Below are 23,628 nucleotides of genomic sequence, written 5' to 3' on the forward strand. Positions count from 1 at the left end.
CCATCTAAAATATTAGTTTGGTGACGATACGTGAGACTCACATATCTCGAGATTAAAAGTTTAAGATGATAATTTTTTTACACATAAAATATTAATTTGGTTGTGTTGAATTGAATCCAAGAAATCTTATTTAATAAAATTTAAATATATCAGTTGACTTCATCAATAATAATCTAATAAGGTCTTGACTCAAATCTCATCTTTACAACTTCATTTAACTTTTCATCAAGAATTCTCGGTTAGAATAAAGCCATAAGATGACATCATATTTCTTGATAAAGCCTTCTAGGTTTAATCCACTTAAAGTAAGAGATATTGACTTGCATGGGTTGCTAAATTTGCTGGAGGTTAGTTAAAAGTGTTCAAGGATCGATTAAAATTGATTTATAAGGATCTTATGAATATATTATTATTAATTTCAACTTAAACATTTTGATGAGTGATTTAGATCAAAGGAAATTAATAGACCAATTAATCACAAATGCTATAGGTTTCAGTGTCATTAATTCAAATACCTGTGTGGTACCTAAAGGAGAGAGCAGACCACGTTCATCCTTAAATGGAGTTTCTTTGCATGCAATTAGATCAGGTAGTTACTATTGGCACACCTTCTTGCCATACTCCAACTGAGCATTGTCTTGTTTCAAGGATCTTATCGACAGTAAGAGTAGCTTTAAAGCTAATACAGACTACACTACTTGCCATGATTCACGTGAGCATCATCTTGTTTCAAGATTCTTACTTATCTACAGGAAGAGTAGCTTTAGAGCTAACACAAACTACACAACAACTTGCCATGATTCATCTAACCATCATCTTGTTTCAAGATTCTTATCTACGGTAAGAGTAGTTTTAAAGCTAATATGAATTATCTATAGAAGCCAAAAGAGAATCTATATCTGGAGTTAGGACGGCGCGCTTGTTGAGCTTCCCAAGAATGCAGCAGTGTTTCTCTTTGGTGTTAATTGCAGCAATATCTTGCACAAACTCGCACTTCACTCCAGGAGAAATCTGCACAAACGAAAAGTTTGTCTTATCAGAAAGATGGCTAATATTAGCCGATCGAAGGCATGGAAGAACATTGAGTTTGCGCACTGACATCAAAGAGCACATCTCCCAGCTTCATCTTCACTTTCCCACTCTTGTACACCATTATTTTCCCCATATATCCTGCAGAAAGATCTTCCAACTTGCAGCCCTTCATAGCTCCATGCTCTTTCTTATCGACAGTACTCGAGGAACCCACAGATGAAGCAGATCTATTAACCAATGGAAGGTTTGTGGGGAACTGAAGAAATAGCATCTGCGCTTCTTCCATCTTTTCCTGCCATCATTAGCAAAGAAATTAGACGTTAAAGTTTATGATAAAAGTGATCTTATGCTACCGGAAAGAAAAAACAGAAGCACAAACCATCAATCCAAGCTCCTCTGCCGGATTAATCTGAGTCTCATCTGGTGCAGCACTTGCTGAGGCTTCCCCAAATTCCTTTTCATTGAGAATTTCTACAACAAAGTCGATGCTGCTTACAAGTGATGACAAGCATTCACGTTGCCTTAAGAAAACAGTATCAAAGTATACCTGGGTTTCCTGAGTTGGGCTTTCTCCAAGGAAGGGTCATTGGATAATATGAATGGTCACAATCCTGTGAACCCAATGTGAAAGGAACTCTTAGATGGAGTAGAGATTATAGTCTAGATGAAAGTTGTATATTTCATTACTCACCCAGGGTTCAACGTATTCCTTTTCTACTTTTGGGCTCGGTTCATCAGACATATCTGCAGGACAAGATGGAATACTTAGAACTGCAGCTCATAGTTGATCATGGAGAAAGTAGATGCTGGTTAAAAATGATACCTTGAGTCTGAGTCTGGTTTCCTTTATCCCCAACTCTTGGGAATGATCTTGCTAATGTGGAATTTCCAAGTCCAAATGCAACTTCCGTTGGAGCAACTGCAGTCATACAGTAGAGATGATGAGCCGAACTTAAATGTCAACTAAGTTAAAGAACTCGGGACAAATAACTACATAAGCTTTCTACAAGGAACTGCAGTTCTTTTCTTTTAACAACAGAGGAAACTCCAGAAAGGTCCAGCAACAGAGAAAACTCATATAAACAATTTCAATGGATTTTCCTCTAATAAAACGAAAGGATAAAGAATTTTAATCAAATCTCCTTCTAATAGATGGTCCAAAACCGAAAGAAAAGAGATCTCTCTAATTGACAAAATGCAACGTCAAACTTTTCTCTATACTTATCCCTGTCCTTACAGTGTCTACATAGTATCAGACTTCATTTTTTATACCAACAGCCTTGGAAATTGGAATCACATCAACAGTGCCAAAAGCAGTAACAGAAAGCTACAAATTTCTTCTCAACGTAAAGACAAATAAAGAAAACCCATGTTACATACAAAACTTAGACAGCCTTTCACAGAAAGAAACCTAGTAAATATTACGGCGAAGTCCAAGTTGTGTCCAATAATAAAATCTATCACTAGCATAAGTTTCAACTCGATGTCCCAAACAAACATTTGCAAGCTTACGCTTGAGATTTCTCACAAACTTGGACATTGAAAATGAAATGAAGCATATGCAGTAATCTTACATAGGTTTGGAGGATATCAAGTATAGTGCCCTAGATAGTAGTACCTACTGTTGGGGATGGAGGAGCAAGAAAACGATAAAAACAGAATACTATGACGCAATTAAAAAAAAACCTTTCGATCAAGAAAACTGATGTAGTATTTAAACAAGAGGATTGACATAGAACACTTACAAGATATTCCCAAGTGTATTCTCCTTCTATCTTGCTTCAAGAACTATGGTCCTATTTATAGGACCTAGTGGTAACTACCTCACTCCACCATGTCACCCGTGATTGAGGTAGTTGTAGAAACTACCCTATAACTTCTAGATCATGGGCCACTTCTTGAAACATGCCTAAAACTACCTAGAACATGGTAACTACCTAGATAACTACTATGAATCAATTCTCAACACCTACATCAATTTATATAGTATCCCACTAACCCTTATAAACATTAAGTTTAGATCATTAACAAGAGTGGCAGCACAGATTGAACTACCTACACCAGTGCAAGTGCAAGTGCAAAAATAGGAGCAAACCTTGTCAGCCAGCTTCAACAAAAACATTATCACAATCTTATATGCCTATTTTTTTGGTTATAAACATAGGATACACTTCCATTTAAAAATCCCGAATTAATTTGATCATACAATTCCATGCTTAGCACCACTGTTAAAAGAATTTCCTCACTCTTGCTCTTAACTCTAAATCTAGCCACTTTCCGAGCAACATTACATAATACATTTCCTTGATTTTGGTCTCTGTAAATGTACCCATTTCAATTCCAATGATTTGATTCCAAAGAAAACAATCAGCTTTAAAGCATTTCTATTGTATGTTTATTAAAGCTTAGTCTATCAAGATCGATGGATGCATCAAAAAAAAAAATTCCAAGGATATGAAGTCCAATGCATCGAAATGAAAGAACTTGGAGTTGGTGTAAACTATTATAGTTGAGATGTGCTGCTTGAAAATTTTGAGGTACAACTGGGAAATGGTTAAAAAAATCAAGCTCTGTTTAAATAACTGATTAAAAGAAAAACATGCATGCCTAGACATTTGAAAAGTTTATAGAAGATACTGAAGTTGAGTCTTGGGGATATGTGGCTGACATTGTTAATGGAAAATGGTAACTACCACTAGCGATCAGGTTAGGAGTTGGAAGAATTTGGAATGAAGTCAGGGTGAATTTTACAACAAAATGTGAAGATCAGCCAGTCTGGACTTTGACAAATTAAAATAAGCAGTAAAAAAGCGAACATGGAATTAGACTAGACTCCGAAGGACAATAGTTGAATAGGTTAAGACCATTGGGTTCGAAAAAAACAACATCTAAACAACAATCAATTTATGGCTAAATGTGATAAGAAAGTTGATGACTTGGACAAGGTAACTATGGGAGTTTAATCAAGAAAACTATAGTTTATTCAGCATAAAAAGGGGACATTGCAAATAGAATGCTAACTAGTTGAAATTTACAACCAATGATGGTTTTAAAATGTTATTAATTGAACATAGTTCCTCATCCATATCAAAGACCGTACCAGATTGTTCCATCAAAACTTATATGGAATCTATAAAATAATATCATTTTTTTCACATATTGTTATCAACTTGTATGATTGAGACTGTATATGTTCAAAACTTTATGCCTACTTAAGGAGGTAATAGAACTCAATAGTCGCCAGCACTCATAACATGATTAGAAAATATGGCAACAGATAATAGAAGACGATGTAAAACAGACTAATCTTTATGTTCTCTTCAGGAAACAGGAAAATGCATCTTACAAATCAACTAAGTTCAAGCAAATAGTTCATACCATTCCTATCACTCCTTTGGAATCTCCTTCCCAAAGCGGCACCACTCTGCTTAACAGAAGGAAAAGTCAATCAAGCCAAAAAAAAAAATCCCAAATTTAAAGACAGATCAAAGTGAAATGTACCGTTGTTTTCTGAATCTTCAAAAGCAGCTCCTTGCTGACAACATCATCATTGGCCTCAGATGGCTCCCTAAACACATACTTGACATGAGTTCTAAAGAACAGATTGATGAAGCCATTACATAAAGCATTCCAACACATACAGAATACACTTACGCTTCAGCTATGGAAGGCTTTGGTGCCTTCCGAGCAGGTATTTTTGGCGTAAACTTCAACTATAGCAACAAACAACATCGATCAAATTATTCCCAATAATTCACTAAAAATTGATCCGTAAAACAAAGAACACCTTCCGAGCTTTAGTAGTTGGACTTCCATCTGGGTCCCGCTTCATTTCTTTCAACTGCAAAATTCCAAGCAAGTCAATTCAGCCATCAGAATAAATCTTATTGAGAACATGAGAAGTCGACCCCCTTTTTCTCAGCAATTAGGCTGCAAACAAGTGACCAGTAACACAGCAAGTAGAGATCTAATGCGCGGGAAGAGAGAGATGGGGAGGAAAACGGATGCATACCTTCCGGGATTGTCGGCGGAGAACCTGCGAGAGCTCCCAGCTGCGGTGGACGATGGACTTGGTGGGTTCCAGGGCCGGAGGGCGAAGAAGAGGGTTTCGGACAGGCCAAAACAGGCTTTATGTTCCCATGTCGCATAGCCAATTCTTCTCCCCATAATATTAGAAGCGCGTGTATTTGTATTTCCCATTTTGCCCTTTCTTTCCCTTTGAAATGGCAGCGCCTCACCGTCGTCTGCGACCCTCCACATAGATCGATCCTCGCGCCACCACCGAAGGGCCGTCACCGTCACCGCCACCGCCACCAGTTATTCTTGGTACGATGCCTGATAAACTTCAGACTTCTCTTTCCCTTCTCGTCTAGTTGTTCGAATGTGTGGATTTAGGGTTTCAATTCCGAGCAGCTATTTCTTTTTTTCTTTGGGATGTATTCTTGTGATATCGAGATGAGATTTTGATCACATCTTATCCCATCTTGGATTGATTGTGGAGCAGATATCACCAATATTGTCTTCAAATCTTTTAGAGAGCTGTTATTTCAGGGAGAGAGAGTTCATGATTAGTGTAACCAAGAAGCATCAGCGCAGCCCTTTGGAACAGGGCAATGCATAGTTCTAGTGTAAGATATATACCTTGCGGGTGGGCTGCATCCCCACACAAAGGCAAATGGCAGCAAAGATTTGGTGTGCTTCAGGCAATACAGACCTTCAAGAAGAAAGTTGCTGAAGAACCAAATGATGGAGCCAATTACCTCTCCATTTTGATCGATTGCTTTCGCAGCTACAATGCTGAGCCGACCCCATACGCGTACTCATTCATCATTAGATATCTTTTCCAAAGGCATATGCTCTCCCATCTTCCTCCAGTCCTCGATCATCTTGAGAAAGCCGAGAGATTTGATGTTCCACAGAGAATCTTTGTCAGTGTCATCCGGAGCTTTGGCAGGGCAAACCGTCTCCATGATGCTGTTGACATCTTCCGCAGAATCCCAAATTTTCGATGCACCCCGTCCGTGATCTCTTTGAATGCATTGCTCTCTGTTCTTTGTAAGAGCAAGGAAGGCCTTGTTCTGGTCGGAGATGTGTTGTTGAAGACTCCAGAGATGAACATTCGACTTGAGGAATCTACCTTTCGGATTCTGATAAAAGCTCTTTGCAGGAATGGGAAATTGAATTCTGCGATTGAGATTCTGAGAATGATGTCACTTCATGAATGCACCCCTGATGCTAAATTGTACTCACTAGTTCTTTGTTCACTTTGTAAACAAGCAGGTTCTGATCAGGTAGTAGAATTCTTGGAGGAAATGCGAAATGCTGGTTTTTTGCCGAATGCATTAGAGTATAATAGTGTCATCGACGTCCTAATCAGAGAAGGCAAAGCAAATGATGCTTATTCTTTTATAACTCTGATGAGATTGGAGGGGAAAAGACCTGACATCACCAGCTATAACAGTATTCTAGATGGATTCATCTTGGCAAATGATTTCCAGAAGGCTGATGAATTGTTTGATGAAATGCTTTTAATAGGTCTCTTTCCCAATTCTGCCACTTACAATACCTATATAAATGGCCTATGTAAGCAAGACAATCTCGAACAATCTCGTCGAATGATTACCTGCATGGAGAGAGCAGGTTGCAAACCTGACATAGAGACCTTCAACGCATTGTTGGCTGGATATGCAAAAGTGGGTGACATGGCTAAAGCAAAGGAGCTTATGAATGAGGCTCTTGATAAGGGCCTCCAATGGAATTCACATAGTTATGAAATCCTGATTGATGGTTTCATAACCAAAGGTGAGAAGGAAGAAGCACGGCAGCTATTAATGGAGATGATAAGCAAGGGGTTTACTCCAGTGTCCTCGACTTCTAATGCTTTGACATGAAGGTTTCGTCGGAAATAGCTCCCTTTGTGCAGCAACTAAAATGCAAAGAGATGATCCGCCTCGATAACTCCTGATGGTAGTTCATGTCAAGCTTTACTGGTTGGGCTCAAACTGCGCTTTCAGGAACCCTTGTTTGCCTTCGAGGACATTTTTTCAGAAACATCATGCGGATAACTCCCGATGCAAATTCAAACCACCTAGTCTTGTTGGCCATCATTCAAAATTTGATTGTGCGGTTAAGAAGTTTCCGATGGATTACTGATCGTTGCAGTCCAGACACTGTTGCTTGTGTGAAGAATCTAACATGTTATTATTCTTTTAGTTTCATCACGACATGCGACGCATACACATCTCAAGTTAAACAATTTCTGAAGCTGAACTAGATGTTATTTGAGTCTTCAGAAAGTTACCATGGCTTGATGACTGGTTCTTTGATAGTCTCCATCACCTGCTGCCACAAGCCTGCCAACAGATGCGACGATAACATGTCTATAATCTAAATAGCTGGTAATCAGCCGGTTATGTTATGTTGCATGGCCTTGGGCATTGAACATTTACGATGAATAAAATGATGTCTATCATTGTGATTTAGCTTCAGCGTCTTGGCATTACCATTGACATTGAGAACACAGCAATTTTATGATTTATCTCAGGATATCTGGCTGGTCTACTTGGCAATCACTTCCAGCCACATAAAAAAGGAAAAGCTACTTTCTTCTTCAACACATTCGAAATAATTGGGTGTTCTGCAGCTGTACATGATATTATATTTCTCTTGATCTTTACTGATGATCAGTATACATTTTAATCTATAGATCACGGACTTGACAGAAGAGTCAGTTTTTGTTACCATTAGGGCTTAAGAATAATGATACAGAAAGAAAAGATATTGTTGAACTGACATGACTCTTCATCTGATCGAATTTTGTTGCTAGTTTTTTCTTCCAGGGAATCTTCAGGTCAATTGAGCATGCAAGGAGTCCGAGAGGTTCAATGTATACACCGTTACCGCAAGAAACAAAAAGGTTATCTTCATGGTGGTGAGGATCATTATCATCCAAGTCGCAAAGACAAAACCTTTCTATGAACAGAGGCTCGCTCTCGATGTTCTGCAGGTAATACAATATGCCAACTCTCGGTCACCTTCTTTTTAGGAGGATTTCTCATATGAGCCATGAACAAAGAAAAAGCAACTCAATGCACGCTCCCACGAGCGTTGTGCTCCATCGACTAAAACCGACCGACCAGCACAAAACATCCAGTACTCCCCTCCGGAAATGAACCCTCAGAAGGCCGTTTGCTGTAATGTGATGAACTCATCAGATGGAGCAACAGGAATCTAAACACCAAGCTGATGCTTCTGGCCACGGATCTATCCACCTGTGTCTTCATGTTGGATTCCCTGACAGACCAACCGAGACATCTGATTCTCTATGTGGATTCATCTGCTTCGGTGCCATACTGCAGAAAAGTTGCCAGGGCTTTATGCCGTTCCCATTTCTGTTCACTTCATCCCGTAGTCATCTCCCGGCACCTGATGAGATTCCTTGCAGGGTGTCCACCGAGCAAAAAGGCTCCGCACTATCCATGTCAGAAACAAGATTGTTTGTCTGTCATTTCATCGAACAGTTTAGGTCAAGTTGAACCAGTGATCTTCTTCTCCAATTTAAGCACGACAAAGAACAAAAAAAGATAATAGTATTATTGTATTCTTTTGTTTGAGTTTTAAATGTATCTATCCTTTCAAAGTTTGGAAATATCAATATTACATGGTATATATATCCACCCATATATTTAAATCTGCCATTAGCAACAGTCCAATAAACTCACAAGTTAACCACAATTAATCTTAAATATCATTGAATTTTATTGGAAGGGGTGTGTTAATATCAACTATCATTGTTGCAGCCATGAGATTGATCATAATGTCATACATGGAAGCTTGTATTAATTTAAGAGGAGAATATATGAAAATAACTATGGAATCATATATGTATATTTATCTTTTTTGAAGTTATACAAAGTAATTTAACCACATGAAAAGTGATGCTAGAGGATATTTGATGGACAATTTAACTATATTTAACATACAGGTGTTTGATTGTAATTTATTTTTTTAATCGTAGAATAAGATAACATTTTAAATTTGAGAAAAAAAAATCTTTGATTTATTGATTTGTAGTCCATAAGTAAAAGGATTATTTTTTTCAATTATCGATTCGTCATATAGTGCATTTGTTTGGCACCAAAACAGTAAAAATATTTTAATTACTTCTTTCTTTCCTTTCCTCCTAATTTATTGTTATTAGAAGCATCCCATATTATTTTCTTTTTATTGCTAAAAGAATGAGCCATTGCCTCATGTCATTGATGATTGAATATTATAGGCAGAAAAAGAGAGCAAGAAACTACTTCAAAGCCAAGATGATAGAGCAAAGAAACATGGAGAGACTTCACAACAACTTTATGTGCCTTCTGCATCTGATGATACCTTCTACATCTTTGCATGCAAAGCACAGCTCCAAAAGAAGAAGAGTATGTATCGGTTCTGCAAGCCGGAGCTACACAGTAGTGCTTAAAGAGAAATATAATGTTATTAATAAGCAGTCACATGAATATGAAAAATCTCAAGGGTGCAACCAAAAGCTTCGCTCATAGAATCTACAAAATGTAAGATTATTTCTTTGCAACCTCGGAGATAAGTGAATAGAGCTTGTGTTACGAAAGTTGTATAACTTGAGATGAAGAAAAAGAAAAAGAAAAAAAAAGATACATTAATTTATGCCAAAATTGAGAAAACATAAAAAATAAAAAAAAAAGGAGGGGAAAAGAGAGAGATGATCATTTATTTTATTTTAAAAAATAAAATATTAGTAGATGCTACGAATGCAACGAGAAAAAGATTTATAGAAGAAAATCAATACAAATTGAGGGTCTGTATATATTCATTAATTGATGAACATGAACACATGGAGATATCTGTACATCTCGATCGGAGAATAATCGATAGAAAAAGAAATAATGGATAGAGTCTCAAGCTGCTTCTTCTTCTTGTTGTTATGTTATGGTAAGGCTGCATTAGTGAGCGTGTCAAGAAGGGATAGAGTTGCAGAACTAAGAAGCCTGACGAAAGCTTACCAATGTGGAAGCCATGACTGCTGCCTGAGATATGTATAACAGGAGGGTTGGGCATGGTGGAGAAGATGAGCACATGAGGAACTATCTATCTCTCAGCTGTCAGATAGCAATGCACGTGCCCTGCTTCTCCACCCTGCACAGCCCACCTTCCACTGCTCCAAAGAACATAAGCAAACATTGGTTGAGCAAGAGATGAGGATGACAATCCCCTCAATTTATACTGTGTTTTCTATCTCTCTCTCTCTCTCTCTCTCTCTTTTCTTTCGGGGTGGGGTAGATCTTTTTCTTTAGTGTTGTCCAAGTGAAAGTTGATACCCCAAAACTAGAACTACAGGAGCCAAGTCAGCACACTTTTGCAAAGTTAGTGTGTCAAATAATTGGTTTCTGTCTTCTTCCTTAGAAAGGAAAACCAAAAAAGATTGGTGTTCTATTAATCCTCTTCTCGTGACTGAATAATAAACATCGACATACTTTTAAAATGCTTGTTCTAATTTTGATTTCAATTCGTAGAATGAATAAAGTGATCGACTAGAACAAATATATGTCAGTCATCCAACCACACAGAGCTAACATACATACATATATGAGATCGAATGTAAGATATTAACTTTCGAACCGAATTTAGTATACATTACCTGAGAGAATTATTCTTCTTTTATTATCTTCTAAAATATTTTGCTGATAATCATTATATCTATATATATATATATAGTATATTATCAACATTATTATGCCTTTAGACTTATATGCTTGTGATGGATGATTCATGTTTGTATCCGATACTCTTTTGTGTGTGTTTTGATAGATGAGGATTGGTAGTGACAAAGGACAACATGATGATCGTGCATGCTTAATCGGTGAACTGTAGAGATGCTTGTGGATCAGCAATGCTTACTGTTTGACAGCTGAGTGCATGTTGATTGTGCATGCTCAATCAACATGCATATTTTTTCTCAGGTCAACCAAGTGTGAAGACTAGTGTGCTGTCCTGAAGCCGAAGGAGCACCAAGTGAACATGAACATTGGAAAGGTTTGTGGTCACTGTGGTCGGTGGTGTCAACAAGCCATGGATGTTGCTTTCGGAAGAAAATGAGCCATCAATGGTGAACTGGCGATGAAAAGTCACTCGAGCACTGGACACCAGAAAGAGAGCTCAAAGGAGATTCTTCCAAAGAGGCCGCACAGCCATGTTCGTCGTGATGGTCACACCATTTGGCCAAAGGCCACTTGTGGTCCTGCAGTTCCTCTATCTTGCCACAGTAATATGATGCCTTCTTTCATTTCTTCCACAAATTGTACAGCCATCAAGATGAAGGAAGCACTTTGTCATCCTTCCCCCCGTAGTATTTATTATCTTAGTTATTCCGATCATCTCTTTCTCTGATCTTTATCCTTATGTTTATTTATCTATCTATCTCTTCAATATTTTTCTGAAACTATTTATTTATTCCATCAAGTTTTAGCAAAATAAAATCTATAAAAATTACCTCATAGTACTATTTTCTTATTGGTTGCCTCATGAATTTACATCAGTAAGAGAATAAGAAGAAGAGAACAGTTTGATTTGGGTATGAGTAGACTCCTATGATTGATTCTTCATCTGACATTGAACCTCGGCATCACAAGAAAGATTCTCACGATTAAGACTGATCATAAGTTGAGATTGGTTGGTAGGTGGAAGAACTCTTATAGTGCTGAAAACAGATATGGAAAACAAGGTCAATGAGTTTATCCTAGGAAGAGCTACTCTCTTTTCTTCGAGTACTCAACCCTTGGCACATTCCATAGTACCAACACTCCACTCAGGTTGACTCTCATGAAGACTTCGTCTAAGGAGTGACGAGAAAGATAAGTGGAAGAACAGAAGCTCCAACGCCCAAGGGAATTAGCCATAAGAATATAAATTAACATCGTATGGTAGGATGGAACCAAGTCTTTTTCTCAGCACAATGTCACTTCTTTTTAATGGGAGAATTATACTATTCGTCTACCGGTTAGTCATCATTTCTGCTTGCTACTAATGGAACATAAAGGAGAGGAGAATAATTTGACATCCAAAATAAATTAGATAAGGGTCTTTAGTAAGATATAATTAGACTTTTTTATTAAAAAATATTCTTAAAAAAATTACTCTGGATCATGATAAATTTTTAGTCAACAACATAATTAAAGACTTAAGTGTTAGATTATATGATGTTTTATAATTAGATAAGATATATAATAGAATTAATTAGATTTTAATGATATATATTAATCAATAGAAAAAATTCTTAGAAGATGATATAGGAGGAACTCTTCTAATAATTTATTATAAATCTTTTGTTCTCATTTATAAATAAATAAAACCTCATAGGAATCTGATATATATGATACAATTGAGAGATTATAGTTACTCTCTCGATAGTGGTTTTATAAAAAGATAGGAAGAGAAAAGGAAGAGTATCTAATTTTATCTTGTATATCAATATTATTGTGATATTCGAATCTATAAGATGGTGCCTTTGCAGATCAAACAAAGATATTTTTCAGATAGCATCGAAAGGTATGCATCGTAAATCTGATCTTAATGCTATTTGATTTTAATTTTGATATTAAATTTTTTCACATAACTTATAATATATTATAGATTTTATACTTACATTAAGTTGGTCACATGAATCTACTCCTCCATCATGCATGCATCTTATGAGATTTTTTTCTTTCTTTCTTTTATGGGAAGGAGAAGGAAGAAAAGCATCTTAGAATAAGCTGATTAGTATCTTTTCAATATCTTTTATATGTGAAAAATCATAGAATGATTCATATATGGTGGTTATTAATCTATGCATAAGAATTTGCAAGTTCTTTAAAGAATTATTGGACAGCTAAAAAGCTGCAGTGCAGTTCATGTAGAAGAATTCACTCTCCTCCGATCATTGGGGGTGAAAGTTTGAAGAGCTATTTGCTCCCATTTTGTACAGAGTAAGTCACAATTGTGTTGTAACATCAAGTTCAGCTACTTTTGTGACCTTCATAATCTGAAACTGCTGTGGTATAGTAGAATAGTTAATGGTCAATATGTAGAAGAGTTTTAGTGAGCCACTAATACTCCATGTCTTCAGCAAACAAATGCAAAAGCAATCACTACACATGAAAGAAAAGAAAAGAAAAGCAAGCATCAATGAATGATGTTATAGAGCCATCTTTTTTTGATCAGTAAGCATGTTTTAGAACATCTATGTGAAAGTCATGTCACTGAAATTTTGTGAAGAGTTGTATTTTACTTGACTTTAGGGTGTATATAATAGCTCTTGAGATTTCATTTCTAAATTTACAAGAATTATACATCAACAATTAAAGAGAATAAGTCAAATTATGGATCGAAACCAATATATGTCTTCTAACTCTTTTAATATTTATCATTATGAAACTATTCTTTAATCATTTTTTAATTTCTATCTGATATATATAAATTTTTATTTTTTTTAATCTTTATCTCATACATAGTCACTTGATTACAAGTAACAATTTTTTTCTTCTCTTTCCTCCTTACTCTAACTATTTTTTTCTTATTTTTCTCCCATCGATAACTTTTAATTTAATTATCAACCTTAGCTCTAATATCATGCTAGATATTAATAAGGTAAGTTAAATAATTTTGGTATACCAAAAATTTATCGGATGAGATTAGATTTTTGGACTCGAAATAGATTGATAAATTCTTTTATACTAAAAGCTTGTGATGGTTGGATCATTACACATCCACTGGATAAATGTCATTGGTGATTTCCCAAGAAATCACCAGTGATGGTGCATAAATCATATGGGATCAATCATGTGCTTGTGTGGCATGGGCTCATTACAAGCAAAACCTTGGGTTGTAGGAGTTGGGCTCTTGATGAGCTTAATTGTTTGGTTCTATTCCATGGCTAGAGAACATTTTTGCGTTCCACTTTGATGAATTTGGACTTGTTCTCAAAATTATTTTGATTTGTTTTGGTGGGGAACAATGACCTATTTCATGTTGCTACATTGATATAAAATGAGTTAGCTCTAAATTATATACATAGGATTATATACAATCATTTACAAAAATTTTCTCAAAATAATTATTTTATAATTAATTTATAATATTTACTAAAAAAAATCTCAAATGGTTAAATTATTTATAACGAATATTAATATAAAAGATGACTCGATCCTAAGTTTCATTATATTCAAATAGTTTTATACGAGTGAGGTTTTGTTATGTCACAAACTTAATTGATTTTATTTAGGTCATGTGATATCCTTATATATCTGTTCATAAAAGATCAATTTCTTTGTAACTTCACATAGTCTCCCAAAAAGTTAGAAAAAAAAAATGAGCTAGAAAACATGAATACGTAGACATACTGCAATCGTCGTTCTACTTAAAATCCTACATAAAGATATTTCAAAAAACATCTTATAGGCAATGCAACATACAGAAATAAATTTTGTAAGTTCTATTACAAATGATCTAAAGTACTTCATCATACACAATGTGTTAGATTTTAAACGTTTGATATAGCTACTATTTTAGGGTTATTCTTTGTTGATAAAAATCTTTATGAGCTGAAAGCTTTATTTTTTAATAGTTTTACCTTACACATAAATTACATTTACAAACTACTATAAATGAGCATAAAACTCGATCAAAATGAAACTTCAAAAATATAAAAACAAAAACAAAACATATATATTACATCGAACACATTCACTCCAAACAGCACGACGATCCCTCCCTCGGAAACTAACTCATCACTTTTGGATATGTATTCCAATCCTTGCAATCCGGTCAATCGTCAACTCAACTACGATACATTCCTTTCCGGTCAAAGTTGACTTTGAAGTGCGCATTCCGTCCCACTTTGGTGGGTCCGCCTGCCGTGTTAAACAATTTCCACTACCCCCAACAGAGGACCCCAAAAAACGAAGACTGTTTCCAAGTCAAGAATGGCAATTATTATTATTATCATGATTATGATGTTTCTTCGGATGGTTACAAGTCCTTCTCGACACAGCTATTACGAATTGACCGTTCCACCTCTCAGCTCTACACTTGGATGTATTGTTCATCGGGGAGGACAATTTGGTAACTCTACAACAGTTGACTTGACTTCTTCTCTGTATTCCTTTTTTTTTCTCTGCGTTCTGATGACAAGAGGAAGGTTCTTTGACTTTTCTTGCCTCCTCCTTCCTTTCCCTTTGCATAAGCTTTGGCTCTTTGCCGGTCTTCAACAGGGAGGAAGACGAGGAGGAGGCAGAGTTAAGCTTCTGATCTGTTCTCATTCTATAGGTAAAAGTCCTTGATCTTTTCATTTTCCATCAGAAATATGGAAATTGAGATCTTTGGCTTATTTTTCTGCCATAAACTTTGGTGTTTTATGAGACTGTTCGTAGAAGCTTCGATCAACGGAATGGATGACTCTCTCGTCTAGCTTTTCTTGAATCTCACGAGCTTCCTCTTCCTGCAGAACGTTTTGTGCATCCGTCACTGGGCATCAGAAGCTGAAAACCTCTGTGCAAAGATCAACATCTTAGTCTGCACCAATGGCTTCTTCCGCCAACACCAGTGGTGATGATGAACTTGAATCTTGCACGACTCAAACTGCTCCTCAGCTCGGGGAATACCGTATCGGAATCCCACCACTCCAAGAAACACTGTTGGATCCAAGGAAGAGCAGCAGTGCATCCATGGATCACTGGTTGAAGCAGCTCAAGTTGTCTTCCCCACTCGGAATTCTCCGTCGAACACTGGACCAAAGAGAGGAGATCTCGCTCTCAGTCCCTTCTCCTGCTGGAATCCGGCGGCGCTTCCATGTCCGGTTCTTCCACAAGATCGACTGGCGTTCTCTCTTCGCCACTTGCAGAGATTGGATCAGGAACCCCATGAACATCGCGCTTCTTATCTGGCTAATCTGCGTTGGGGTCTCTGCAACCATGCTCGGCCTCCTCCTCCTCGGACTGCTCAACGACGCCTTCCCCACCAAGTCCCTGAGGAACCACTGGATCGAGATCAATAACCAGGTCCTCAACGCGCTCTTCACCCTCATGAGCGTGTACCAACACCCCACTCTGTTTCACCAGCTTGTCATGCTGTGTCGATGGAGCTCGGAGGACGTCACCGAGCTCAGGAAGGTGTATTGCAAGGACGGAGGTTACCGTCCTCACGAATGGGCTCACATGGTGGTCGTCCTCCTCCTCCTCCACACCACCTGCTTCGCGCAGTACATCCTCTGTGGCCTCTACTGGGGCTACGCCAGGAGGCAGAGGCCGGAGTGGCTCGAGGATTTCTTCTTCGGTCTCGGGCTCGCGGCGCCGGTCTTCGCCGCTCTGTACACGGTCTACAGTCCTCTCGGAAGCGAATCCAACTCCAACTCCATGTCCGACGAAGAATCACAGTGCAGGAAGCATGGCCTGAAGATGCACGACCAGGGAAGTGTGGTGAGCAAGCCAAAGTGGGTCGGAGGACTGCTCGACGTCTGGGACGACATGGCCGCCTGCTACCTCTCCTTCTTCTGTACCTGCTGCGTCTTCGGGTGGAACATGGAGAGGCTCGGCTTCGGCAACATGTACGTGCACACCGTCACCTTCCTGCTGCTGTGTGCTGCTCCGTTCTGGATCTTCAACATCGCGGCGCTCAACATCCACGACTGCGTGATCGGAGACGTCGTGGGGATCGCCGGAGTGGTGCTCTGTGCGTTCGGGCTGCTCTACGGGGGGTACTGGAGGATTCAGATGAGGAGAAGGTTTAAGCTCCCCGGAGATCGGTTCTGCTTGGGGTCGGCTTCGCTTACCGACTACGTGAAGTGGATGTTGTGCTGGTCGTGCTCGCTGGCGCAGGAGGTGCGCACCGGGAACTTGTACGAGGTAGGAGACGACAGTCTTTTCAGCAAACACCATTGTGAAGGTGAGACACAGAACTCAGAGGGGGGATGTGATGGTGCAGCAGTCCCCATCGATGAAATGACTCCACCAATTCCACCATTGATACAGTTGCAAGATGTGGTTGGTGAAGACGATGACGGTGATACCGTTCGTTCTCCACCTACTTTGTCATCATCATCGGCTCAAGAAGAAGACGAGGATGAGTTGATGCTGCACACAGAGTTTGCGAGAGATTTCATTGTTGTGTGACGGTATTATTCTTTATCCGCAGCAAAGCATACGACAAATTTGTCTTCCATCAGTTAGTTAGCTATGTATGTATCGACCGGAGGAAGTCTCGAGACCACGGAGGAGTGCTCGAAAAGAAAAGAGATTTGAGAGAGAAGGATGAAGGAAAACTATTATTGGATTCTCTTAGAAAAGTATTTTTAGCATTATTTTGAAATAATATATTATTTTTTTGATATTTTTAATCGAAATAATACTTATAAGATGAGATTTTGAATAATCAATATAGGTTAAATGAGTTAGTCATACACATACATTAGTACCATATTAAATTTAATATAATAAATTTTATTATATTAAATACTATAATCCACTTAGAGAACAATTCATGTTTTATTATGTATTTATAATAGTGACAACAATAAAGTCGTAAGTATGTTTGAGATCAACTACATAGACCTTTATAATTCATTGTGTATGTGTATCTAAAAATATTAATTATTTTGATCATATAATAATATATAATCAATAATAGAAAGTAAAAAAGAATTAGGAGATAGATATTAGACCAAAAGTAATAATTTGTTAGATTTATTCTCCAAAACATTTTTTTTCACAAGAAGATTCTTTAAAATGGTAAATACGAGAAGAGAACGGAAAGATATTTTGTAATGTTAGATAAAAGAATAAAATGTAAAAAAATTATACACATTATTAGTAGATTGATAAAGGAATAATGAATAGTTCCATATCACTAAGGAATAAAAGAATTAATAGACATATATTTGGTTCAACTCATAGCAACATAGTTTTCGGATTAAATTCTTTACACTTAATTCAAGTAGAAATAAGTTATTGTTCAACACAACAGACCACAATTTATTCAATACATATTACATTAGAGTGAAGGTTAAGAAAAAAGAAAAAGAAGCCTCATTTTTTTGTGCAGTAATTGCATGATTTGATCTTTCATCAATCACCAATTTCATGTCCTCTACTTAGCAAACTTCACATAATTTGCTCCAATCACACACCTTATTACATTCAATTATATATAATTATATATATATATATATATATATATATATATATATATTGCTTGTCTCTTGAGATATTTGAAATAAATAATAGGATAAAGAGTAACGAAAGTGAAATAGGAATCTATCTAGCATTTGAACATTTGGAATAGGATGATGTTCTTCGAACGAAATCTCCTCATGCAATCACTACCATGAACTTTGCTAATTCAATTCGAGCATATCTGCTTTGTCACCACTGACTTGTGATGAGCAAGTCCCATCAAATCACATAGCGGCCATCAATGTCTTGATGAATCATTGACACAAGAGTTGAAACTTAAGCTTCTTCCGTGGAATTAACGAGTTCCTCTTGTATATGTTCTAACTTGAATCGGGTAGGTTAGATTTATATATAATAATTTATTAGAAAATTTTTATATGCAAGATGAAGATTGAGAGAAAAAAAAAAAAAAGGAACAGTATGAGGAGATGTTAAAAGAAAAAATTTATGGATAATAGAGAGAAACTTAAGCTTCTCGCGATGTCCGATTTAAAAGTATGTAAATCCTGATTAATGTAACTAAGACTCATCTTCTATATTAAAATCTTTTTTATCGAAGAATGGAAATAAAATAAGATTCTACTCGTTGTTAAATCTAAAACATGATGAGGTAGGTCCACAAGTCAAATGAGTCACATCCTTTACTAGGAAACAATAAAAGCCTTTTGTTTCTTGTATCTTATATCCGAGTTATAGGGCTCCATTGGAGGTGATTCACATCTTAGTCTCTTGTTACATACTTGTTCTGATGTCAAGAACTTCAATCAACGTTAGTTGTGTCCATATTTGGGAGGAGAGAAGCATGAATCCAACCTCGTCTAGTTTTTGCCGGTTGTCTTATTGTGCCCGAACCATATATTAACGTGTGTGTGTGTGTGTGTAAGTGTCCACGCACAAACGAAGACCCTTTTTGGCTGTGTGGTAGGAACACAAACAAGACTCCTCTCTCTCTCTCTCTCTCTCTCTCTCTCTCTCTCTCTCTCTCTCTTATATTCTCTCATATAAGGTAAGCAATGCCGTACTTGAACTATTCAACCATTCGAGCTGAGGCAAATTGACTATATTGACCTCATCTAATTATATGACTAAAATATTATCATTTTCGAACGGAATGTTGGATCTTGCTAACATTAAATGTGTATGTTAATTTTAGTTTATGGTAATAGATAGAATAACATGAAAGACTCAAAAAGCCATGCAAAATTTTGATCGATGTTAAGCATGGAGAGAAAAAGAAAAAAAAGGAGAAAGTTGTCAGTGTAGAAAGGGTGTTTTGGTCATTTCATACATCGTGAAGAAGTCAAAGAGAAATGTCCACGATTGCAGTCGAAAGCATGCACCAAAAACCACAGGAGGAAGAGAGCAATACTCCCTCTACCCGTCGATTAGTCACCCGACGACCCACGCCTTTTGTGATTGGTAAAACAAGATGGGGCCTACCACTTTGTTCGGAATGGGTGACGTAGTTTGGATTTCGTGCGGAGGGGAAAAGAGGGCATCGTCCGTCGGACTCAGCCTCCAGTCCAACCCACGAGATTTGACCAGTCAACGGTCAAAGTTTCCACCCCCCGGCACTCATCTTCTCAGAAGACGCCTCGCCATCTGCCTACATTACCTCAGCCTTCCCTCTCCCTCTCTCTTCTTAACCCCCCCATTCACTGCAACAGCCATCGCCCACCTCCTCCCCTCCCCACCTCGTAACCCGTCACACAGGCCACGAAGAGCTCCTCCTCTTCCTCCTTCTTCCTCCGCCTCCACCATGGCCTCCTCCACCGCGAGCTTAGAGACGTCGGCGAGCTCCCGGCAGCACGCCGACGCCTTCTCCTTCGCGACCGCCTCCTTCTCCGAGCTCCTCTCTGCAGGCGATCCCGGCGAGGACTACTCGTTCCGGGGTTTCTCGGAGAGCTTCGGCAGCGACGGCGTTGGGTTGCCCAAGTTCAAGTCCAGTCCGCCGCCTTCGCTGCCCATCTTTCCTCCGCCGATCTCCCCTTCCTCCTACTTCGCCATTCCAGCCGGGCTCAGCCCCGCCGAGCTCCTCGACTCTCCTGTCCTCCTCTCTTCTTCCGTAAGTCAAATGTTACCGTAACAGTCTCTGATTAGGAATTAGAATGGCTTAAATTTGGTTATATATTTAGTTACATATAACAATATTAGGAAAACATTGCTCCAAGTAATTCTGATTCGAAGAATACTTATTATTTTAAGCCATTCAAGAAATATTTTTTAGATCATTTCTAATTTAAAGAATTTCTTTATATAATTGTGATTATTCATACTGACATGACAGATCTATCAATAATATATAATTACTGTGATTTTGTTTGCATCATCAGCTTCTCTTTTGGGATCGATATATTAGCTCAATATGTGTTCTCTGTTTTTGTTTCTGAACATTGCCTTCTCCCTTTGGATTTAAGAGTTCCATCACTGTTTTAATTCCTTGTTCATGCAAAGCTTTCGGTAGTAATCAGCAACGACGATGGCCAACTTATATGTTGCTTTGCCTTTAACAGATCTTTCCATCTCCTACAACTGGTTCATTTGCCTCACAAGCTTTCAACTGGAGAGGAACTACCACTTCTTACCCTCAAGACATCAAGGATGAAGACAAGTCCTACGGTGACTTCTCCTTCCAGACTCAGGCCATTAATGGAACCACCCAAGCTTCCTCCTTCCTCCCTTCTTCCGCACCCATCCCATCGGTATATCTCCTCCTCCTCCTCCTCCTGTTTTGCTTTCACTGGTATTCAGAAGGCCATTGATGACTGATCCTTTCCGTGTTCTCATGCAGGAGCATCATCGGCAGCCATGGATGCAAGCAAGAGCTGATGGCAGCAGATCACTGGCATCCAATCCAGCTCACTGTGCTCAGCCTGTGCAGACTCTGCAGCGGAGGTCGGACGACGGCTACAACTGGAGGAAGTACGGGCAGAAGCAGGTGAAAGGCAGCGAGAACCCGCGCAGCTACTACAAGTGCACGTACCCCAATTGCCCGACGAAGAAGAAGGTGGAGAGATCGGTGGATGGGCAGATCACAGAGATCGTGTACAAAGGCACGCACAACCACCCGAAGCCGCAGTCCAACAAGAGGAACTCAACAGCTCGGGCTACTGCTCCCTCCGAAGCAAACGAGCATTCCTTGATCGAATCTGCTGCCACGCCCGAGAATTCCTCCACCTCCTTCGGCGATGATGATCTTGAGATCAGCAAACCAGGAGCGGACGAGTACGATGAAGATGAGCCTGATGCAAAGCGATGGTAAGCTTCGGTCGAGGATGAAGTGATTGCTACAGCTGATGAGGGAGTAGCAGACTCATGCCTTTTTCTTCTTCTTCTTCTTCTTCTCTCAGGAAGGAGTATGGGGAAGGTGAGGGAATAGCGGCTGCAGGGAACAGGACGGTGAGGGAGCCGAGAGTGGTGGTGCAGACCATGAGCGACATCGACATCCTCGACGACGGGTACCGGTGGAGGAAGTACGGGCAGAAGGTGGTAAAGGGGAATCCCAATCCGAGGTAAGCTTCGTTCCTGATACCACCGTGTTCATCGGAAGATGGCGACTGACGTGATGTTGTCGTCTCTGTGGCATTACAGGAGCTACTACAAGTGCACCACCATGGGGTGCCCGGTGAGGAAGCATGTGGAGAGGGCGTCGCATGATCTCAGGGCGGTGATCACCACCTACGAGGGGAAGCACAACCACGACGTGCCCGCAGCTCGCGGCAGCGGCGCGCAGCTTCTCAACAGGCCGACCTCGGACATCAACAACAACAGCAACAACAATAACTTCAACATGGCGATAAGACCATCGGCGACGGAGAGCCATCAGTATCAGATGGTCACTGACTCCGTCTACACCGGCAGATCCGATGGCTTCTCTGGCTTCGCCGGCTACGATAACTCAATGAGCTCCTACATGAATCTACAGCAGCAGCAGCAGCAGCAGCAGCAGAGACAAACAGATGGTACGCTCATCAAAGCGAAGGAGGAGCAAAGAGATGATACATTCTTCAAGTCTCTGCTGTGCTGAGACTGAGAGGGAAACAGAGGAAGAACTCAAGACTGGAGACTTCAATCGTGTTGTAGGGATTAATATATAGAGTCATGACACTGCATTTGTCTCATTCGTTTGATTGTTTTGAGGTCTATTGAGCCTCTCTGACAATTGTATCAATTACAACACCAACCAGAATAGTTGGATAGGAAACAACATGAAAACAGAAACAATTATAGGGTTCTTTCTTTCTTTTTTTTAAATGTAAATGAGGTTGAATGGATTGTATTTTTCTATAAAATATTTACATCTCAATATACATAAAGCCATGGTACTTAAGTATTCTGAAACAACTTGGATTAAATTTAGGATAAATTGGCTAAACATCTTTAACATTCTGATCTCTAAACTTCAAAAATTAATATTAAAATTCTATATAGTTATGAAAGAGAAATCTTACGTTAACGTCGTTGATTTTACTTTCGTAAGTACAAAAATGATAAGCAAAAAAATAATCTTAATATCTCACTTACGTTTTGGTAGTGACGGACAATGATGTCGATGGGACTGCGAGTAACTATTATGGATGAGACGAGAGAGCGACGACGAGATGTGAGACAAAAGAAGAGAAGGAAAAGAACGACACAGATGCCGACGCTTTGTATTTACATCAGCACAATGTATCGGTGTCGATGCAGATGTAAAGTAGCGAAAGGGCCGCTCGGTATATGTATTGGCATCGATATAGTTGCTGAGCGATGCCAACGCAGATGTAGAACTATGGTGCTTTGCATCTGTATCGGTGCCGATGCAATTGCCAAGCAACGCTCAACATTTGCATCAGCACCGATGCAAATATCGAGCAACCCTTTCGTCCCTCTATATTTGCATCAACACCGACGTAGATGCAAAACGTTGACATATGCATCATCATTTTCCTCCTTTGCCTTTGTCTCACCTCTAGTTATGTTAACACACTCTTTTCTCATTCATAATAACCACTCAGTGACTTCTAACGATGTCAGCTACCACGAAAAACATAATTTGAACATTAAAATTATCTTTTTACTCATCATTTTTGTGCTTCCGTTAATAAAATCGATAGCATTAGAATAAATTGAGCTATATGTTTCACTTTTAGATCCTACTAAAGAAATCTAACTATATTAAATAATTTATAATTAGCCCATTAAATTTATTCAAATGATTCAATGAGATTATGGTGTTGATTTTTATCCGATGATGATTTATTAATATATATATTTATATATATATGAGTTTTTAGTATTGATAAATATTTTTTATTCATTAAAAAAATTCAAGGATTTAGAGATTCGATCCATTCATCAATTATAAGGACATTAAAAAAAAACACAT

The 23,628-nt window shown here is 38.5% G+C and overlaps 4 protein-coding genes across 6 annotated transcripts; 3 read left to right on the forward strand and 1 right to left on the reverse strand.

Annotated features, from left to right (window-relative positions):
- Positions 1–724: 724 nt before the first annotated feature.
- Positions 725–5,174, reverse strand: LOC135675527 (uncharacterized). Its single transcript, XM_065185765.1, has 11 exons — positions 5,045–5,174; positions 4,820–4,873; positions 4,687–4,745; positions 4,534–4,600; positions 4,411–4,456; positions 1,856–1,951; positions 1,724–1,776; positions 1,580–1,643; positions 1,412–1,503; positions 1,100–1,324; positions 725–1,011 (listed from the first exon to the last, which is right to left on the reverse strand). The coding sequence occupies exons 2-11, from the start codon at positions 4,862–4,864 to the stop codon at positions 859–861; spliced, it is 900 nt and encodes a 299-aa protein (XP_065041837.1). The 5' UTR covers positions 4,865–4,873; positions 5,045–5,174; the 3' UTR covers positions 725–858.
- On the forward strand, positions 5,147–8,645 carry LOC135675526 (pentatricopeptide repeat-containing protein At2g38420, mitochondrial-like). Of its 3 annotated transcripts, none has more exons than XR_010513893.1 (3): positions 5,147–5,358; positions 5,537–7,963; positions 8,039–8,645. XR_010513893.1 is itself a non-coding variant. In XM_065185764.1 (2 exons), exon 2 carries the CDS (start codon positions 5,646–5,648, stop codon positions 6,921–6,923), a length of 1,278 nt encoding a protein of 425 aa, XP_065041836.1. In that variant the 5' UTR covers positions 5,147–5,358; positions 5,537–5,645; the 3' UTR covers positions 6,924–8,645. The 3 variants fall into 3 exon arrangements, 1 of the variants encoding a protein (XP_065041836.1); XR_010513892.1 differs by having other exon boundaries at positions 5,537–7,948; XM_065185764.1 differs by having other exon boundaries at positions 5,537–8,645.
- A 6,566-nt stretch (positions 8,646–15,211) lies between these two features.
- Positions 15,212–17,418, forward strand: LOC103971077 (uncharacterized). The gene is made up of 2 exons (XM_009385024.3): positions 15,212–15,360; positions 15,539–17,418. The coding sequence occupies exon 2, from the start codon at positions 15,615–15,617 to the stop codon at positions 17,199–17,201; it is 1,587 nt and encodes a 528-aa protein (XP_009383299.2). The 5' UTR covers positions 15,212–15,360; positions 15,539–15,614; the 3' UTR covers positions 17,202–17,418.
- A 2,496-nt stretch (positions 17,419–19,914) lies between these two features.
- Positions 19,915–22,600, forward strand: LOC103971078 (WRKY transcription factor WRKY24). Its single transcript, XM_009385025.3, has 5 exons — positions 19,915–20,325; positions 20,774–20,962; positions 21,052–21,518; positions 21,611–21,772; positions 21,852–22,600. Exons 1-5 carry the CDS (start codon positions 20,020–20,022, stop codon positions 22,285–22,287), a joined length of 1,560 nt encoding a protein of 519 aa, XP_009383300.2. The 5' UTR covers positions 19,915–20,019; the 3' UTR covers positions 22,288–22,600.
- Positions 22,601–23,628: the final 1,028 nt, after the last annotated feature.

The sequence above is a fragment of the Musa acuminata genome, chromosome BXJ1-6 (assembly GCF_036884655.1).
Source record: "Musa acuminata AAA Group cultivar baxijiao chromosome BXJ1-6, Cavendish_Baxijiao_AAA, whole genome shotgun sequence".
NCBI classification, from domain to species: domain Eukaryota; kingdom Viridiplantae; phylum Streptophyta; class Magnoliopsida; order Zingiberales; family Musaceae; genus Musa; species Musa acuminata.

What these genes read in the sequence shown, in the direction of transcription:
- LOC135675527 (XM_065185765.1), bottom strand. Translation starts at nt 4,864, where the DNA reads ATGAAGCGGGACCCAGATGGAAGTCCAACTACTAAAGCTCGGAAG. An exon ending in CAACTACTAAAGCTCGGAAG is followed by an intron (nt 4,746 to 4,819) that starts GTGTTCTTTGTT and finishes TTGTTGCTATAG; the next exon opens with TTGAAGTTTACGCCAAAAAT. An exon ending in AGGAATACGTTGAACCCTGG is followed by an intron (nt 1,644 to 1,723) that starts GTGAGTAATGAA and finishes TTGGGTTCACAG; the next exon opens with GATTGTGACCATTCATATTA.
- LOC135675526 (XM_065185764.1), top strand. Translation starts at nt 5,646, where the DNA reads ATGCATAGTTCTAGTGTAAGATATATACCTTGCGGGTGGGCTGCATCC.
- LOC103971077 (XM_009385024.3), top strand. Translation starts at nt 15,615, where the DNA reads ATGGCTTCTTCCGCCAACACCAGTGGTGATGATGAACTTGAATCTTGC.
- LOC103971078 (XM_009385025.3), top strand. Translation starts at nt 20,020, where the DNA reads ATGGCCTCCTCCACCGCGAGCTTAGAGACGTCGGCGAGCTCCCGGCAG. An exon ending in CTGTCCTCCTCTCTTCTTCC is followed by an intron (nt 20,326 to 20,773) that starts GTAAGTCAAATG and finishes TGCCTTTAACAG; the next exon opens with ATCTTTCCATCTCCTACAAC. An exon ending in GAGCCTGATGCAAAGCGATG is followed by an intron (nt 21,519 to 21,610) that starts GTAAGCTTCGGT and finishes TTCTTCTCTCAG; the next exon opens with GAAGGAGTATGGGGAAGGTG.